Source organism: Strix uralensis, chromosome 11, assembly GCF_047716275.1.
Source record: "Strix uralensis isolate ZFMK-TIS-50842 chromosome 11, bStrUra1, whole genome shotgun sequence".
Lineage (NCBI taxonomy): Eukaryota > Metazoa > Chordata > Aves > Strigiformes > Strigidae > Strix > Strix uralensis.
In genome coordinates, this window is record NC_133982.1 from 3,756,659 (window position 1) to 3,777,820 (window position 21,162).

Here is a 21,162-nt window from a genome sequence, read left to right on the forward strand (position 1 = left end):
AAGCCTTAAGACATGCTTAAGTTGTGACATGATGAAGTTCAGGCCCTGGCCCATATCCAACATCTAGCATGAGTCAAATTCAAATGTTCGGGCAGTCTGTTAGAAAGGTAGATCAGCACTAGGGAGTTCTGAATTGTCTCAAAAAGCAGCAATATTGGGCCAAGGGTTTGATTTGTACCCAAGTACATGAAGGAAAGCAACTGTATCTTATTTCAGAGTGACCAAACTCCAAATTCTCGGAGACATCCAGGTAGAGGTTTCAAAGACTACTTCTCTGAATCTGATCTTTCACCTTTACTTGTCAGAGTATTAACAGCGGCTCACACTTACAGGATTCAGTGCTGCAGGTACAGACTTTACACCTGTACAGATGATACAGATATATGTACGTGTGTATATTAGTTCAGTGTAAATGCTACCGCAAGAGTGGCAGATGACATATGACACCAACTGATGGAACAGGTATCTTCCACCAATTTATCTTCTTGGTAAGTTACAAAGATGAGAGGCTGGATTCTTAACTAACATGGCTCTCTTGACATAATATGAATTTACATGAGATGAGGATGTCAGCCCCACCACTAGGAACCCAATTTACTAAAATTAAACACTAAAATAGGGCAGAGAGTCCCATAACTAGATAAGAATCAGAGTTTAGAAAGTGGTGGACAGTGGAGGGGGCATTGCTCTGCTTTCTGCTAGCTGTTGTTTTGTTTGGATTGACAAATTTATGCCCTCATGCTCTCCAGTAGTCCACAAAGAGGTGATAAATGCATGCAGCAGATAGCTAAGTCATCTGCCAGGCTGAGAAAAAGACTTCTAGCCATCTGAGATGCTAAAAATGTTCCTCCTAGGTATTGCTATGCCACAGCTTGGTGATGATTAGGAATCACAGCTCCAGTCTCCCCAAATGGAAAGCAGGGTGAAACAGTAAGTCTCTTACTACAACATCCAGGCTCTCATAGAAGCTCCTAGAGACCCAGGTTTGGGGTACCCACCATAACCTTTGAACCATACACCACCAGGACAACCGTCTCCACACAGGTCACCAGTGGGCTTAAGCAGCCTTAGAAACAACTATGTATGTCGTTTAGCTGAGCAGCTGGCCATTTACATCCAGTTACCTTATGATGAAAGACCAAAAAACAGAGGGAGAGGTCCCTGTGCCTGAGGATGGATCAAACCTGAACCTGATGCAGCTGTCGTTCAGCTACATGAGGCAACTGACTTAGTGAGATACATCTCTGCTTGTAGGGTAAGGCACACGTGCTCTCTTCGACTCAGAGTTACTAGGATTTATGTTTGAGACAAGCAACAGCATCTGCCAGACTTCAGCACCCATGCACGCTTATTTCTACCACTCTGCGTGAGCCCTGGATATGCCAGATGGAGCAGGGAGAAAAAGTTCAACCTCTTTCCTGCTTAATGGCGGGATGGGAATTCAAAAAGCTGCCAGAAAGAGGTAATAGAAGGTAGTTTGGGGTTTTCGAATGGTCTGCTGTAATGATCATATTCAAAGTTGTGTTACTCTAAAGGCTCAAAACTTCCTAAACCACGTGCTCACTGAGGAGAGAGAAAGCCAGAGTGACAGAACGTGTTGCCTGTATGTAGCTTTCATCCCTGACAAGGACACTTCATCACAGACCTAGTGGTTACACAGCACAGGGGTAAGAAGACCTGGAAGAGAGAGTTCATTCCATGCCTTCTTTAACAGGCATTGCTTTTGGGTTAAAAACACTTTGGCCAACAGGGATGGCAACTCTAGTGCAAATTTTCTGCCTAGTCTGTGAACAGAAGTATGGTATCAAGTGTTAGCGGCTGAGGAAGTGCCAAAGGAGCAATGTGTAAGGACCATGGATTGGGATGGATAGAGTACATATTTTGTACTGTTTCCAAATCTCAGTTCCTACCGATCAGTATCACTTCAGGGGAATCAACAGAACAACAGTGATTTACATCATTACTTTCAGCCCTGGTGGGAAATGTTAATGCTGGCGTCAATGTTTCAGACAAGCTTCAACACGATGTGCCAGCCATAAGCCTCTTTCTGTGGGGAAGAGAAGATGGGGATGGAAGGGAGTAAGACATCTAAAATGTTAACGAGGTAGTGACTATGTGTGTTTCAGTTTCAAAAGCAGAAAATATTTTTCCTCCTCAACTCTCCTGCTGCTAACATCAGACTCCTGTTCGCAATGAGTTATTCAGGCTGGGTTGGAGCACAATGAATCCTCAAAAAGACTAATGCTGCTGGGATCTTGGGGCTATTCAGGTATCCGAGACCCCAGACAAGAGATGAATCACCTTCTAAAAATGCAGCAATTAAGGAAAAAACAAAGTCCAATTGCCTCTGATTATTTTAGGTCTCAGAAGAAACATACCGTGCTAAGGCTATGCTTACCTAAGGCATCCACATGAATCCACTATCCCCTCCAAACATCGGATGCTGAATTAATTACTGCATGTACTGAAACAGTATGTAGCTCACAAGAGATTTTTTCCTTTTGACCTCAAAGCACTTTATGGCAGGTGGCTGAGTCTTAGCATCTGCCAGCTGAGGAAACTGAGGCACGGAGACGCAGTTGTTTCCTGAGTGCCCCACTCACATGCAGGTCCACAGCAGAAGGGAGAAGAGAGTCCCGGGAATCCTGACATCCACTCAAGTGTCTTAAGGGCACTCAACTCAACTCACAACTTAGCACTTCAGCTCCACAGAAAGGCAGCTCCTTATGCAAGGAGCTCCAAAGCCCTTTTCAGTTTCTGAGAAACTAGTATTTATTGTCCCCACAAACAGTTCTGCATTGAACTGACTGAAATGAGGAAACCCAGCAAAAGCTCAAGGGCAGCAGGAGGCTTGGGGAAAATGAGGAGGACTTGGTGCATACTCTCAGATAGGAGAATGAAAACCTCAGAAACTGGACATTTAAAATATGTTCTCCTCCAGAAAGGATACTGTCAGACACTGTTGCCCAAAGAGGATGCTTTGAATCACCAATTATACAGAATATAAAAAATTCAGTGGCCACATTCAGGGCATATAAGGCCTTTCCCCTCATGTCAGAATGGTAGGAGCCATTTTGGCTTTTCATCTTCCTGTGTGCCATGGAACGTGCTACATAACACTCCTGTAAAGGAACCATATGCTAGGGGATCTGGGCATTTTCACTTAACACGTATCTGGCTTTTGCCAAGACGCAGGATGTTGACGGATCTCTACCACTCTTTCCAGGACATGCTGCAAATTTCTGACTTTTGATCCTTTGTAGAAAGCGGATTTCTTTGTGGTGTGGTGGGGATTCTCCTTTATCAAAGCTCTAATCTATGTTGCAGGGTTTCAGTGACCCACACAGTCCTCTCCAGATGTTTGTTCCAGTCAAGAAACTTTCCGGAGCAGGTTGCAACTGCAGCTCCTTCTTTCCTTACCGTTCCGTATCCCCATTACAGTCAATGGGAGTTTGCATAATACCTCTCTTCAAAAAATATTCAAAACAGGAAAACACCGGTTGCAAAACACAGCAGCTTGCTGTAACTCTACTACAACATCCAGTGCTGCTCCTCCAATACATATAGTACTTTTCTGCCAGAGACATCCAGACAAATAGTGATGGGCACCATTAAAAAATGCTTAGATAAATCTTTTCCAGTATGGGCTGGACTTGATCTGCTCTATTTAAGTCAATGGAACACAGGCATTGAGCCCTGGGGGAGCAAGTGCCAGCCCTAAATCATTTCTTTGATTAATTGTTCTTGGGAAGGAAGAATTCATTAAGCATTCCACTCAGCAATTAGAAATAAATATATTTTTAGAATGAACAACCTGCCAGAAACAAGTTGTTTCAGAAATATATTCAGATTGATGCAACCCATTTTCCATCAATACATAACAAGGAGGCTCCAGCCTGCCAGTTTCCATCCTACCTAGAGGGACACTGCAGAAAAAGGTAGGACAATCCTGTCACTAAGGAACTACTTGTGCTGTCTACACAACTCAAGTTCAGATTCTGTGAGCAACTCACTAGAAATTAATGTAGTTTCTCTGTATATTAGTTTTCCAGATATAAAATGGGAATATATATCCTTGCTATTTCACAGAAATATTACAAAGCTATTTCTACAAACAGCTGGGACAGCGCAGATATGATAGTCATGAAAAGCCAATAAATAATGAAAAAAACCCTGTATTTGCACTTCAGCATCAGGGCTCAGACATGCTACAAAGTGAATGTGAAATAACAGTCTCTTTAAAGATTTTTGGACATATGACCAATATAATTACCACAGAAGTCAGGTATAACTGAAACATGCAAATAGTTTTGTTGACACAGTAAACAGTTACCAAAAGGATAGCAGGACAGGTGATATGTATATCCAAGGCAGTGATATTCAAGCACTTTCCTGCCTATTTATGGTGCAGATACCACTGACAGATGAGTTGTAAGTGTATATTTTAAATCTACCTTTTTAAAATTTTAAATCCCCTTAGTTCAAGGCAGGCACTCATCACAGAGCTCCCTTTTCTTTTCCTCTTTTGGTGAGGACAGGGTCTATTCATGACTGAAGCCCAGAGAAGCACATGCAACTGCAAGATGGGCAATGGCACTTTGCAGATGCCACATCCCTTCTCACCAATCTAGAAAAATGTACTTCTGGTCCCAAGTCTGGAAGAAGAAACCCTAAAAGAACCTCAACATGCTCTGGGTACTGAAAGTTAGAGCCACAAAAGACTATTCCAGACTTTTAAATTTTGTGTCTCAAAAGAAAAGAGATGTCTTATCCTTTGCTTGTGGTGCCTAGAGGCGAGACAGTCCCCTGCCCTTTTTTGGGTACCTAGGACGGCAGCAATGTCTCAATGAATTCCAGCTTTTTCAAGAAGCAACGCAAGAATGCACTCTCAAAGGCCCTCTTCTGTAAAACATGAAATATACTTCTACACATACAGGACCCAATTTCAAGGCCACTGCAGCAGGCACTGATTTAACCTTTGATTTCAGCAGGAGCAGGAATGTGCTAGCATATTATGTAAATTAGCTGGGAACTTGTGCACTTCAATAATGCTTGATTACATGATTTCTATGTTTTCCTTCTTTTTAGTTATCTAGTCCTTCTGTTTAAGTAAGCTTAGTAGTAAGGCAAAAGCTAGGGTTTTCCTCTGTGTTCTTTCAAATTCATCCCACCAGAAATATATGTGATATGACTCAGTCCAACTGGCTCAGATCTCAGGAAGGCTGAGAAAGAGAAGTATAAAGATGGTTCAGTGATGAGGGCACCTGGAAAAAAACTCTGCAAGTCACTTGAGCCAACATCCTCAGCACTGCTTGGTTTCAGTGAGGAATGGCAGAAGGTCTTTCACTGGAGTTCAGGAAAAGCAGATAGCACATTAGCTCTGCTCTCAAGTATATCCAAAAACATTTTAGCTCATTAGATATTCAGATTGTAAATTAGGGATCTCTTTACAAAAGACATCATTAAATCAGAAATACCTATTTTGTGGGTGAAGAGCAGAAAATTCAGTGCTCTAAAATACTTCCACTGTAGCAACAGAGAGCTAGCCTCACTAATCCTGCTTTGAAGATCCGTTCCACAAACATCAAAATGTGAATGTAATCTGGTATCTCTCACTGTAGTGCAATATTAGCAGGTCTCAGACAGTGCTAGACACAGTGCCCGTATGTGCCTCAGAGGTACATATACAAGAGAGACAGGCCAGAAGCTGCTCCACGGAGTACAACTGATTCCCAGTGTCACCCCCACTAGCTGCAATGGATTCTCACCAAGGAATTTGGCTCCATACGTCTACTGATAAAAACTAATTTCAAGGACATTTCAAAGACCCTTCTGCATCCACAAGAACCCCAGTGTGTGGAGAAATAATTTTACCCAGCACTACAGCAAGGCTAATGCTGAGGTGAAATGCAGCAGTTACTCAGTACACAGCAGAACAACATACAACTACTGCTTCTGGGCAGGGGATGAATCAAGCTGAAGCACACCATTTAAACTGGACTAAAATTACTTGCAGTGTTATCTGGCTGCCTGTAAAGGCTAGTAGTCTGCTCTGTCAACAGCCATGGATTTTGAATGATCAGTGTAGTTTATATTACTAGAAAACTACCTTTTTTTTTTAATATCCTCCCTTCCGCTTTCTGAGGTAACCAGGACCATATATATTTTTCCTTTGAAACACAAGTTTTCAAAGAGCTTATGAAGAATTGTCTACCCTCCTCTAGTGACCAGCTGTCGGAAAGCTATGCTCCACCTTGAACCATTACAGCTGGACATATAGCAAACCATATGTCCAAGTTTGGGCAGGCACACGTTTTCCCTCACCTGTCCTTACTTTTGAGAGGTGCTCTTTCCCTGAAAAAAACTCAGTCACAAGGATGTGTACAGAAAGCAAGGCCTAAAGCTTATTCGTGGGCCAAGCTGAGGAAATGTGAATGACTAACGTCAAGGCATCTTGTACAGCTCTTTCACAGCTTGTCTCTGTACATCTTATCTAAGAAGACTGGAAAGAAATGCTGATGGCCTGCCATTACTGAGAAAATGTGTGTGTGATGATTACACTAGAGGAAGTGTTTAAGAACAGCTCAGCCTTGTGAAAATAATACCCTATAACAGCTGCCAAGTCCCAGAGGGGTTACATCTCCCGACTCCCCAAGTCATGCATGACTTCTGTACATCAGTGTCTCCAACAGCTGTGCTCATGGATAGGCATTGTCTTCCATCTCTACGGACAAGCCGACACCTCTGTCATTTCCTATTCACCATGGGGTGCTCTGCCCTGCAAAGAGGGCTGTGCTGACTGGGGGATTGAGCTTTTGAGAAATTTCACTGTTTTTTTTTCCCTGCTTTTAAATTTTGGCTATGGGAAACAGAGGACGGGAAAGACATCTAAGGTGTTTTAGGGTAGGAGGAAGAGCAAAAAAGAGGTAGTGATGGGCTGGATGTGGGAATCATCATCCTGTGGTACCAGGGAGAGTGATCTTTGTACAGATGTTTGACAGGCACAGCTCTGTTTTACGCTTCTCGCATCCACATCACTCACAAGGTATTGTATTATTAGATGCACCCCTGATGTTATGTATTAATTTCCGAAGCAGACTCATTCACACACACATAACACATCCACCCACATGCAGTAATGCTTAGACAGACACAAAGCCATCCAGCAGCCAATTATTTGGGGTGGAAACAGCTTGCATTAGCTCATGATGAAGCTTAGCCTTAATTCTACTGAGCTAGAGAGGCTGGGAGATGTGCATTGCTCTCCTGACTGACTGCAGATCTCAGAGCAGGGCAGATGATGTCAAGGCAAATCTTTTTTTGTCTGCACTGCAGATTTCGCTATGTGAATTTACTTGCAGATGAGGCTTCTGGATCCCCTGTTCAAAAGCAGGAGCCCTAGGCCATAGCCACATCTGCCACTGTTAGCCTAAATTCCTGTTTGTGCTGCAAAAGGAACACACAACCAGCAGAGCCACCCTTGTTTGGAAGACTTTGGCCCAACTTTCGATCAATATATGTAGACAACAAGAAGCCAGAGGAATTCGCCCCATTTGGGTGATGGATCAGGAGTAGATGAGAGTGGAGTGATGGTGCTGCAAAGAGACAGCACAGGAGCCCAGTTGTAATGGGAAGACACCAAGAGAAGCTCCAAACAGTGTAACTTTACATGAGGTTTTGCAAAACTGAGGACCAGAAACCTTCGAATAGCAGTCAGGATTGAGCCAACCATCACAGCCAAATCTGGAGTTCAATTTAAGTATGTCTTCGACCCAGGCATTTGTTCTAGTTCCCAACTGTGGAACAAGCCTAGTTGCTCTCTAACCATAGCATACACGGTGTATCACCTTAGCCACGGCTGGCACCATCTGAAGCACACTTGTGTTTGTACTAAAAGGGTCACAACAGATTATCCGAAACATTCAACAGTCGGTGAGCTTAGAGGATGTTTTCTAAAGCTGCCACACCACAGAAAAGGACGGACATCTTGCCAGCTCCTGTGCCAGACCCTTTATTCGGGAGTGTTTACTGAAGTCAAGGAGTCACATATTCCCAAAGAAAAGGGTAGCACACCTTGCAATACACATAACCGGTGAGGAAAAGATGGAACATTTTCTTTCTAGAGCATCTCCAAACCCCATGCAGGGGATGCACAATTCTCATTTATGGACACAAAAGGTAAAATTAATCTTGTCTCCCTCCCCGTGCAGGCTTTTTTTCTATGTTTTTCCAGCCTAGTTCTAAATGCACCATACGTGGAACTGTACAGGCATTGGTAACCAGTTTCCTTATTAAGACAAAGGAACTAATTATTCAGAAATCACCTAACAGTACTCATTTTTGTGGTCTAACAAAAGATGGACAAGAGATGTAACCAAATCTGCAGCAGTACACAGAAAAAGATAATCATGAAGAAATGCTTATGAAACTGCCTTGTAGATATTAACCACACCCTTGCTGACATCTACTCTGGCATCTTCTGTTATGTTAAAATATTTTAGAGTTCTACAGCAACTCCCATGGCCCTTGGCAGTGCCCTCATCCCCTTGTCAAAGTTGGAGAAATCAAGGCACGGAGTATTCTGTTCAGGATGGCTCACAGGATCAAAACTAGATGCCTGACCTGCCCTCCAGTTTGTCCTTCTATCTGTTATACATTGCTGATGATATCAAGTGTATCTGCAGCTAAATGAGCATGGGAGAATGATACAAATGGTTTGTATAGGCATCAAGGAGAACAGATCATGATCTGTAGCCTAGACTGGTCCTTTCTCCGGCCTGCCCCACAATTCACAGAAAACCAGGGGTGGAAAAAAATATTCCTCTTGTTATTAATAGAAGTATAACTTGTGCACACATTAGTACTTTAAAGCAAAGGGGGAAAGATCAAGCATCAAGAATTTGTGCTTAATGAAAGTGGGTTTGCTATTGTTAAAAAAGCTGCATAGGGTCAGTCATCACTATCATTTCTGTTATCATTTTGACTGTTGGGAGAGCTAGTCCAAACCCTGACACTACCAGGGAATGTCACCTTTGCACGGCTTCACTATGCCTAATGCAACTTCTGCTTCTCTGCAGAGCACCAAGATGTCACGACACTCACTCAGCCCACTGCCCTGTGCTCTGCACCGTCCTGCCAGCCTAGTCACAGAGGTGGACAGAGGTGAGAGAACACGCAAAGCAGGGCTGGAGTATTCGGGGCCTCCACGTCCTCCTGTGCCCCAGAGACATGCACGTAGGCACACGCACACACAGTTCCTTTGCAGACGAGACATTGCACTGGGTTGATGTTAGTGCTGTGATGAGTTAGCACCTTGCCCTGAAATCACGTGTGAAGCGATGGCTGAGAGGAAGGGACTTAATGTGGAGTCCCCGAGTCTTTGGAATGCAGCTGTTATCTCCCCCACAAGCTTTGGAGCGCTGATAACTTTGCAAGACATTTTTTTCCCACACCCAGGCAAATCCAAATGCACTTCTCTATGTTTGCCATCCCCCAAACACACAGGGGGTGGAACTGAGCATCATACTGTAACAGTGCTCAGCAGCTCCAACCAGGAAAACTGAATCCCATCAGAGCTCCTCTGCATACTGTCTCACTGGAGCTGTGTACAGGGATGAGGAGTTACTCACTGTACAGCTACGGATTTCCTGGCAGTCATAAGAACCCTGAGCACAGCTGTGAAATTAAAAAAAAAAAAAAAAAAAGGAGTTATAGCTCCTACACTAGAGTCAGCTGGCAATCTGCAGCACCTCTCCTGCCTCTAAGCTCTTTAACATAGATGCATAAACACAGACAACCTCTCCATCCAAAGAAGCAGAGATTTAAATCCTTAATTAGCACATTTGGACGAGTCACCACAAATGAGATTAGCTTTTATGCATCACTGGGGAAACAGTCATGCCCCTATAATGTCCAAGTGGTGGGCCCTCAAGCTGACCTTGGAATTCCCCTTTGGATGCTCTCACCAGCGCTGTCTTCCCTCGCTGCATGCAGCATCTCTTCAGGAGTTAACAGCCTGGTTTTACTACAGTCTGGTGCTAATACCAGGCACGGGGTGACCATATTTGATGTCAGCCACTGTGAATATACTGCACGGAATGAATAATTTCAATTTGTAAAGGGACTTCCCAGGTAGCAAACCATTCAACATGGAAAAGGGGCAGAAAAAGGTCTCTACAATAGCACCTTGTTAGCCCAGCACACATCTGCTCTCTCTTCTCTGTTTCTGGAGTCCTAACTGCTTTGTCTGCTGCCAAAACCCTGGTTTTAGTGCTGTCAGCACTGCAGAGCTGTAGAGCTGCACAGAGCCAAGCTGCGTTCTCATCTGCCTTGTGCTTCACCAAAAAAACTGCCCACTTAAGCAAGGATACCTGAGCAGTTCTTACTGCTTGTCATATATAAAGCAGCTTTGATTTGGAGACCCCAGGATGAACTTGCAGTGCTGCTTGGTCAAAGAACCATGTCCTGACTTGTAGGCTGAAAAGTGACTGTTTTACAACTGTCTCACTATGAAATGCTCAGATAACGTGGGAATAAGCACTGTACTCCTGCTAGAGGAAGAGGTTATCTAAACGTTTCAGAACAGAACTTAAATCAACCCTATTCACCATCATAACTCTGACTCTTCTGCAACACAGAGCAAGTAAATCTCATGAAGTTATAGATCAGCGGCCACCAAAAAGGCAGTGATGTCACCAGCCGGGTGCTGCCTGATTTGAAAGATGGTTGTGGATACTACACCTGCATCAACAGTCACAGGAATGCATGTGGGACACTGAGAACCAATAAAGGAAGAGAAGAGAAGAGGACTTAGGAGAAGTCTTAGGACTTAGGACTTAGAGAAGAGAAGAGAAGAGAAGAGGACTTAGGTCTCTCCACATGGAAATAAACCCATGCTCTGTTACAAATCAGGAAAGGGATATATAAGAGCATTCGTCAGATTTAGTGATTTTCTTAATTCTTTCTCTTGGCCTGGAGTTCTGGAAAGAGTCTCACCCCTCCGCATCCAGAACAGCCTGGACCTTGTTCAGCCATGCACCTCGTGGCATAAACATTTAGGGGTGAAATCTCTCACTAGCCACTTCCCTACAGGCTGGCCTTTCCCTTACATTCATCAGAGGAAATGGGTTTTTTTTAAGTTCTCAAAGACAGAAAAGGAGTTGGGCCTTTCTTTTTGAGTGACATTCATCTGTAGGTAAATTGATTTAATAGCTTGTTAGGGTGCCAATTAGAACCAACAATAACTCAATTGACCTATAACTGCCTTGGCACCAACACAGCCTTCAAAAATAAGAGAAAGGAAGAATCTATGGTCTGGCAGAGATGAGAGCTCAGATAGTTGGTTTCAAGAGCAAACTGAGGGATTCATGGGCTTGCTAATGAAGTGCTCATAACACATCAGAAACAAAGACAAATTTCAATGGTTTCAAGCTAAAATGACACTATGTTATCTCCAGACAAAGATCACTCTTTTATCTGCATAAAAAATGGATTTCAGTGCAGCAGCAGTGACTCTACAGCAGAAAAAACTCAGTGCAAGGGAAAGCACTAACCAGAATAACACTGGTTAAAACTTAAAGCTTAAATTTACCTGCTTATAACAGTACTGAAAAGTCCTACACTGATTCTGTGTGTGCCTACCAATAAACACCTTTAGAAAACACATTTTTCCCTCAAATAAAATCTGTTTCACACTAATGCAGTGGAGACCGTGCTTCTACACTAATTCATCATTTTAAATGCTTAGCTCCAAGGATTGAGATATTTCAAGTTTAAAAAATAAAAAATGGGTAGAGTTTCTCTAAACATTGCTGGGCTGGTAGCATCCAAGAATGAAAAGAGGGATAATGTGGAAGGGTTTCAAATTACTAGGCAAGACAATCCATTCTTTAATCAGGAAGGAAAGCAGGGGCTGAGAAAACCAAGATTGTTTGAAGAGTCAGAGGGATGACAGCAAATAAGAATATATAGAAGGGGAGAGGAAACTAATTTGGGGAGACCTGCCCAGAAAAAAACCTGAAGGGTAAGTATGGAGACTGGCAAGGGAGGGAACTGGACTGAGTAAAATGCCAAGTGTGACATACTGCAACTGGAACATGGTGGGGGTGGAGGGGGGAGGAGAGGCACTACTGAAAACTAAGGTGAGGTGGAAAACAGTGATCAGATGATAAGCTGGGTATTGGGACCTAGGACAGGTTGGACAAGCAACCTGCCACCAGAAGCCTAGAAAATGGAGGTGATGGGATAAGAAACACAAACTTGAAGTGAGGGATGGGGAAAACAACAGGTTGGAGAGAGTGGGGCAGAAGGCGTCATGCTTTGGTGCTGGGGAGAAAACAGGTAGAGAGTTTGTAATAAGCAGAGCATGTTTCCTTTTGAAGCCTGAAAAGTAACCCAAGAATCTGGTGCATCATTGTTTCTTTGATGTAACTACCTGCTACGGCGATTGCTTAATTCAGAGCAGAGGGCAGTGCAGCATATCCTTGAAAAGATCCATACCTGCTAATGAATCCAGAGAGATGATGATGATGATGGGGATTGATTTTGGTTTTTAAAACCTTAACAACTGTGCAAAACCACTGTATTAAAAACCACTTTAATTAAAAAATTAAAAAAGTCAAAAGCTCAGGTTATGAAATAGCAGAACTGAGGTTAGCTGTACATATGTATTATGTCACAGTCATTACATGATTCAAACCAGTTCTTCCCATAGAATTCATGCTTCGTTCAAGAAGAGAGTAAGGGCTTGAGGCAGACGTGTGTGGGAAAGAGTTCTTCTATAGGAGCTCATTTCTTGCACAATCTGGAAGGTTTGCAATATAAGAGATAAAGAACTGCAGAATGAGATGTGATGGCTAGGGCAGATGAGTGGTGCCCTGGTGATTCTGTCTCTGTCAAAAAGTTCCTGCAGAGGTGTTAGGCAAATCATTCAATCCAAAACTGTAATTAGAATAATATTCTTAGATGATGATTAAAGAGAACACTATGTCATTGTTTACAGCTATGATTATTTTTTTGCTGTAACAACAGATAAACTAACAAACATCGGAGGCTCAGGAAGAGGGTGGGTGGGATCAGCGTGCCTATTTCTCAGTCTGGCTGCTCACCAAGCTAGTCTAAGAAATGGTCCAAATCAGAATGTCCCAATCTTCTTAAAGCACCCATTACTCTTAAAACAGGTAGCCATTATCTCTGTGCCTGTGTCTTCTGGGTCACAGCGACGCCTGATTCCTTACTAAGCACCCAGAAAGGCAGAGCTCTGAACATAAGCTATGCTGTGTAATGCTACGTACTCTGCAAAGAGGTCCTCAAATTGACTACACCAAGTTAATGAATGGTTTTGACCTTAATCTCTGTAAGTCTCTGCCACCTTGCTATAAACTGGGGATGGTTTCCTAGCCAAGGTATCAGGAAGCGAAATGAACATTTATTGCTATTATAGCTGAATAATTTATAAGTGCCAAAGAAAATAAAAGGCCATGAGGAAATTAACATGTTTTTTTCAGAATAGGATATGAATAAGATACAGTAAATATGGGGGTAAGATATAATAAATATCTTACAAGGACAGATGGAGAAAATATTAAATAGTTTTTCACAAAGGAACCATCCCTGTGTGCACTGAATGAGGCATGGGCATCTGTGTCATCCCTTAGCAGAGATTTTACAAAGGGCCTGAATTAAGTTTATGCAGAAAATCTTAATCATAGCACTTTCTTAGATCTCAGTGCTTGCTTTAATATATATTTATACTCTTTCATCTCATTTTATGCACATGAACATACATGAAAATACTGTAATATTATATGATTATAGTCTTAAATCATATTATGGTGATACACTGAGGTGTTTCATTTACTGAGGCCTTCCTGTTTTCAGACGCTGCCTTCTGTAGCATCTGAACATGTCTCATACAAAAAACTATATCCCCACATTGACTGTCTAGCACGGGCATGAAGTATGTGATGACTTGCCTATGGACATGGGAAGTATGGCTGCACCAGTTTGGTCCCCTTAGTTCATGGTCACAAAACCATCTTTCTTCTCCTGCAGCCTGTTTCACAGTCCACTGAAGACAACAGAAATCCAATCCATGCTGTTCAGCGAGATTTGGATTATCCCTGGTATTATTCTTGTTTGGATCCCTTCGTTCTGCTACAGCAAAACTGCCCTGGTAATTGGCAGGAAAGTAAAGACAGCAAGATCTGACTTCAGGAAAGCATCTCCCCTTCCTCAGCTAGCAGTGTCCCCACACTATTTTGAGGCAAGTGCCATCAGCATAAACAAGAAAAGAAGATAGCCAAATCTATCAGCTGCCTACCCATAAACCTGTGCCTGCTCTGCACTTTGTGTTTGTTTCTAATGACAGGCACAGGTTCTGCTACTAACACAACTGTTTTCCCGACCTTTCCCTTTAAGCAGAGGTTTCACTGAACCAGAATTTCAATTTGCTGTACATAAGGCTCACACAATGGGTAGCTTTCATTTTACTTTGCTATGAGCAGTGGGCCAGTCACAAGATCAGAGTTTGCCGTTGTGGGCAGCCTCTGAACGTGGATAGGTGTGAAGAGAAGCCGGCACAAGAAGCAGCATTCTGGGCAGCAGGTAAAGAAAAGGGCATTATTGTCTGAGAGCAGGGAGAGCAGCACCCACCTAAGTGAACTGCCAAAGTCAGTGAGCAGTGCTGTATGCTTCACAAATTGTTTACCCTTCTAACAAAATAGCTTAGGAACGAAAACAGCCTCCCCAGACAGAGCAGCACTCCGTGAGGCACTCTGGAAATCAGTCCTACTCAGGAGAGCGGAAAAGGTAAACACACATCCTTCCCATTTTTGCTCAGTCCCATCAGTGCTATTTGGTTCAGTATTTAGTACCATAATTAGTAAACCCCACTGATTCCCCACAAGAAGGCAGTCTGACACCTTTCAGAGGTCTGGAGCATTGAGAAGGGGAGCAAATTTCTTCAGAAGTTCCCCTACCTTATACATCGCACCTGAGCATCTATTTCTTTTGGTGCCACAGAAATCTCCCCAAGTTCCCAAGCAGATAGGGAGCTCTGGCAGAGGAAGCAACTGAAGAAAAGGATCTGTTTGCAGACAAGTATTACAAGTAAGAGAGAACCCTGGAAAGAATAATTCTAAAATCTGAAGTTGAGACTGTTACTGAGTGGAATATTTTCCATTGTTTTCAAGGAGGCAGCAGCTTGTCTTTTCTGTGAAGAAGTTAATAGATTACTGGGCAGTGAATAATGTGCAGGTCTATTTACATCCACTGTTTGGACTATTTTGGTCCTTCAGATACTGTATCTGTTCTCAGGCCTTTCTAAAAGCAGCATGCTACATGTTTTTGCAAACAATTCTGGATAGCAGCTACGGCCAATATGCTTCAGTCAGCTGCAAACTAGACAGATCATTGTTTGTCTGGAATTTTTTTATTAAACCAATTGTACTGGATCAATGCTTTCTCTAAGCAATAAATTACAATTCTATCTACCCAGTGAAAAAGCTTTCAAAGTTGCAGATAAATCCTGATCTAGGAAATACAGTTTGGCTCTGCACTGATGTGCAATCAACCACAGATGCAAATAAACTGAAGCTGCTAGCACATCCGTCTGCACCTCAGAACAGGGGCTAGTATTCTTATTTTCATTAGAAATTGCTAAAACATCTTTTAAGTGCTTCTAGAACTAGTCCACTGCATTAGTCATGAGTACTCAGGGGCACTCGGTTTGGTTTTTATAAAGGTCATTCGGTGTCTTTTCCCCTCACAATGGACTAAAAGCAGAAATCAACAGAGACTTAATCTATATTAATTTGCTTTACTCTTGGAGGGTCATAGATTTGCCACTGGAATTAGCCGTATTAGATGCTAAAATGATAATTTAATGAGACTATGATGAAAGCCTCTGTTCTATTCTAAAACAGGAACTCCTCTCGCATAGCGCGGAGAAGCAACTCCATGAAGTCAGAGGAATTACACCAATGTCATTTCGCAGCAGAATCCAGCTCAAGTAAATAGGGCTGGAGTGTTCCATTCAAAACTTCAGATCTCGAGCTGTACTGAGACAGTAGTTATGAGGTCTGGAGCTCTACCAAAATGCCTAGAGATGCACCTCACTCTCAGAGATGAAACTGTTTTCTCCAAAAAGACAGAAAACAAGTGCGGGGTCTAAATATTTACTAACTTGAAACTTGTACCCCAAATGCTGCTGCACGGCTTTGGTGATGGCAAAGTGCAGGATAATGAAGACTCATGCCTCTTACAACATCCTAATGCTCCAGAAAGTGCACCCATCTATAACAAGGAGCAATCACGCATTGCACTGCGTAATTTGCAAAGCAGAAAATACAGTCCTTTGGGTCAAGGATATAGCTCTCGCAAATATTTTGATAATATCGCTCTTTGGTACAATCTGCTGATTTTCAGAGGTCAAAAAATGTTATTCATATTCATGTGAGTCATTTCCAAGACAGATGCTTTAGTAGCATTCAGAGAAGGAATACAAAACCCAAACAGAATCTGAGAAAGCTCCCACTCTTCTCCTTCAAGGCAGCCATTGTTCATAGGTCATTTTTCATGGAAGTCCACACATTTTCTCTAAGTGACATTCATATTCAAACAGATATGCTGCAAGTGACCTAGAAACAGGGGTGAACAAAGTTCCCTGGAAGATACACGTACTGACCATACAGTAATGTCTCCAACTCCTCCTGGTCTCTCCAGATGTCTCTCTGTACAATCAGTACCACTGCCCCATCTGATGTTGACATATGATAGCAAGGAGAAAGCACATACCTATGTGCTAGGCTTCTAGCAGCAATTTAGAAGAAACCCAAAGCGGCACAATACCAGCCTACCTGGAATCTGACCCCAAGCAGAGAGTGTCTTGCACCAGGGTACAGATATCCAACTCACTGTGCTTTCTCTGCACAAATGCAAAGCTATGCCAGGGGAGGATTATATTATTGATACTAACGAGTCATACATGCATTCATATATAGCTGCATGCACATGAACATCTGAGCGTTAGCAGACTCAGTCTGATCATCTGGCTTGGGAGAGTCTAAGCTTGCCTGCATATTTCATTCCTTTGTGTAAGGCTAGGAGTGGCCCTACAGCCAAGCACCTCAGAAATAAAAACTTACCTCATAATTTACTGTGCTGTTCTGAGGAATAAGCACTGGTTCACTAAGAATCTTACAAAAATAAACTCTTAGGACCATCTCACCACGGGCAAGACTCAGCTACTGTTACAATCCTTTTGCTGAAGTTTGCCAGTCTGGTTCTATACTGAAAATGTAATTATAAAGATGGAAGGGAATAAATCCACTATACAGATAAATAAAAGATATGCAAACTGAACACTACTTTTGCATAAATCCAAATACAATCCAGAGACTAAATCCAAAATTCCATGAGGATGCAACACACAGAGAACACCTTGCTAGAATAACCCAAGAAAGCACAGTAGTTCGTTTTTAACTCCAGACTAGTGGCAAAATACAAAGATCTATAGCCAAGAGTATGAAATTCGTTTTGTTCCTTTTAAAGCTAATCACTCTCACATTTCACTGTGTTTGTGAGGTACTACTTGATCAGTCACAACTGGGAGGCAATTTTATATGCTTTCCAATCTGGGTTTGAGTAAGATTCTATTTGCAAGGACTATGTATCATGACGTAACTACTGGAAACCCTCAGACGCTTGGTCAGCTGTGAGCTTGGGACACTTGAATGCACTGAATTTAAATGACAGTGCAGTCTTCCAATTCACACAGCCTTCTAATAACATTTGTTAATCCAAGCAAATATCAAGGAATCTGTTCAGTGCCAGTGCTGAATCCTCTAAGCATGTGGACTGTTTGCTAAATCTCTAAAAGGTAGTGGCAAGAGGTTTCTGTCATTTCTGTCTTTGAGCACCCAAATCCACCCTGGAACTCCTTCCTGCTATTATCCTGCTAACTGTATTTTAGGTAATAATGCAAGGTTCCTTGAAGAGTCCAAGAATTCAATAAAAACACGTAGATTGATAGATGTGTTTGAATAATGCTCTTCTACTGTCTGCTCTTAAATGTGAGATGTAAGCCAGTTGTAATTAAAGTTGAAGCAATAAACCTTAGCCATTGATTGCACTAAGTAATTAATTATTGATTGCAGTACTTTACATACATATTGCAGAGGACAATTCACCTGTGCAACAGACAACACTTTACTCAGAAATACCCAAACACAAACCCTCTGCCATACAGAACTACAAAAAAAAAATGGCTCTAGGGTTTACAAGTTAATTTCCTTATTAACCTTGATGGAAATGTTGCTGTCCAAGTGAAAGAAAGCCATTCCTTTCATAAAGACAATGTTAACTATTCCCTATCCAAATTAATTTTGCAAATAAGGATCTACAGATGGAAAAGAGAACATCTTTCTCTGTAAGACTCTGAAGGTGTTAAGTTCCTTCTTAATGAATGCTGCTATCCCCTGCACATACCAATTCCTGACAAGCAATGCTGCAGTAAGAAGCCGTACAGAACAGCAACAGTAGCAACATCCTTCCCTAACTCTTGGGGAAGAAGGGAGAGGACTTTGAGGTTCGAAAATGGGAACTGAAACATGAATCAGGCAGACCATACATTCTGAGCTGGAGATGTAGGACTAGTTAAGCAGCAGACACCACGTTTTTAGTCTAGAGTTGTGCATCAGGTGGGAACATTTTTCCCCATTTACACTGAACTTACAGAGAGGTGTTCCCTTATAAAAAGCCAAACCGAAAGACATTTGTTGGTCTAAAAATGCAATTTAAAATTAGTAACAGTGTGGGGACACTAAATTAAGTTTAAATATAAATGAAACCTGCAGATTGTTTGACTGGAGTGGATCTTGGAAGTGTCCTCCAGCTCCTCTGACTAGAAAACGAACAAGGAAAGTTAGGTCTGGGTGTGTGCGCTGTGCGGCAGGGTAGGGGAAGGGGCAGGCCGGCTAGTTTTGAGTGAGGAGGGGGGATTGTACCTGAAGTCACTGTAGGGATGGATGATCCAGAACCCGGCAGACTTAACCCTTTCCTGCTCCCTCTCCACGGCCTTCTGGCTGCCAAACATCCTCAAGGAGAATTTGTTGACCCCCGGCTGGAGCATGGCCCCGAACTGCCTCTGCATGAAACCGGCCTGGCCCAGCCTCTGCTCCTCATCTGGGGTGATCTGGTCGCACCCTCCGCCTCCTTCCACTTTGATGGAGGTAGAGGAGCAAGCCCGGGGGGGCTGCTGCTGCTGGGGCTCCGGGGGGGACGCTGGTGGTGGGGGCGCTGGCAGTCCCTGCTCCAGCTCCCCACTGCCGGGGGGGCTCTTGTCCTCACTGGGGGAGGCCGGCTCCCCTTCGCCGCCGATCAGCCTCTTCTCCTCGGCCGCGTCGTGGAGGTGCCTGCTGGTCAGCGAGGACAGGCTCCCTTTGAAGCGGCGGCAGTCCCCGTTGGTGCTGGTCTTGGCGCCCTTGCCGCCTGCCTCCGTCTCCAGGAGGCCGGGGTCCCCCCCTCTGCCGGGGTCCCCCCCGAGTGCCCGGGTGCTCCCAGCAGAGGGCGAAGGCAGTGGCTTCAGCCTGATGCTTTTCCTCCGGGTGTCCTTGTCGCTGTCTTCCTCCTCGTCCATGATCGACGCCTTGGCTCCTATCTGCTGGGGCAGACTGTAGAGCCTCTTGCGCATGGAGGGGGGCAGCTTGTCCATGGCCGCAACTGCTGCTGCTGCTGCTGCTGCTGCTGCTTCTGCTCAGTTAGAGGGAGAGACCCCCCCGCTCTGCCCGAGGAGGGGAACCGTCACTGTCCCCAGGCCCCTGCCCCCAGCTCAAGGGGCAGAAGGGACCAGAGACTGGCGTGTCATCTCCTTACCAGACTGTGGCATCCACAGGCTCTGCATCAAAACACAGGCTCTGCATCCAGAAGGGGTAAAAAAAAAAAAAAAAAAAAAAAAAAAAAAGAGGGAAGGCAAAAAAGCCCCCCCTCTCCTCCGTTGTCTCGATTTGGCTACTTGCTGCTTGTCTCCCCTTGGTGAGTGTTACTACAATCCCTGTCTGCTCAGATCCAGAGCACTGGGCAAGAAGTCTAGAGGAGAGCCACACACTTCTGGCTGGAAGGCGAGGGAGGGCGGCAGCAGCAGCAGCAGCCGCCTTGCCATGTTGGCTTCGAGATGCAAATGTGCTGTGTCTCCCGGCGGGCAGACATCATCCGGAAAGCGAAGCTCAAGCCCGGGTGCCTCAAACTCCTCAACCTGCCGGCCAATAACACAATGAACTGCAACCTGCAGCAGCCACTGCTTGCTTACATCACTGTCATCACTTATTCCTCATGCAGCCCCTGCTCCTGGGAATATTCATGAAGCGATCCCATTCTATTGGGTTGCCATAGGAGCGACTACTGCACACAAGCTCTGCCTACCTGAGCCAGCACCCGGGCTTCTTAAAAGGGCAACGCCTGCCTGCCAAGGGGGTGTGCGGCTGAAGCGCCGCCGCAGCGCTGCCGCCGCCAGGCTGCGAGGATCGCCCGGCCCCGAGGACCACCTCGCCCCGAGGACCGGCTGGCCCCGAGGACCACCTCGCCCCGAGGACGGGCCGGCCCCGGCGCTGCGAGGCTCCCGCGGCGCGGCTTTAGCTGACCGTGCTAGGCTTAATGCCATCCTTGGTTTAACGGCAAAAATTAGCGGGCGGCCGTGAATTTAAAAATAGCAGCATAATAAACATGAAAGAAAAAAAAAAAAAAACAACGAAACCCCACAACTACCCAGGAGCAAGAAGATTCCTCTTTCTCTTAGACGTTTTCCCCTTCTGGAGTTGTGGGTGCTTTGTTGCAGGTTTACTGTGAAGACGCAGGGGGTTTTGTGGGAAGGGGCAAATCCAAATCTAAAGAAAAAACAGCGGTTCACCTTGAAAATCTCACCTGCATGCAAAGCAGGGGCTTGGGGAGTGCCTGTCGTTCCTAGCAGAAGTTTGCCTGCTGGGAAACACGTTTTGTACCTGTCTGCAAACTGCCGAAGGTTTGGAAGGTTTCTTTTTCCTTTGCTGCCTTGCTTCCCCGTTAGACATGCCAAACCTTACTATTTCTCCTCAGCGGGGTTGGATCTCTAGAAGTCATTCAAAAAAAAAAAAAAAAAAAGCAAGCCAGCTGCATCTCTAAGAGCTCCCC

General features: G+C 44.1%; 1 protein-coding gene across 3 annotated transcripts in view; it reads right to left on the bottom strand.

Moving 5' to 3' along the window:
• HCN4 (hyperpolarization activated cyclic nucleotide gated potassium channel 4) overlaps nucleotides 1-20,015 on the bottom strand; it is a 106,806-nt gene extending 86,791 nt beyond the window's left edge. For all 3 annotated transcript variants that reach the window (XM_074880212.1, XM_074880211.1, XM_074880209.1), the window contains exon 1: nucleotides 19,005-20,015. In XM_074880212.1, the coding sequence (XP_074736313.1) occupies nucleotides 19,005-19,711 (707 nt within the window). In that variant the 5' untranslated portion in view covers nucleotides 19,712-20,015. The remainder of the gene's footprint in view (nucleotides 1-19,004) is intronic.
• Between the last annotated feature and the right edge of the window lie 1,147 nt (nucleotides 20,016-21,162).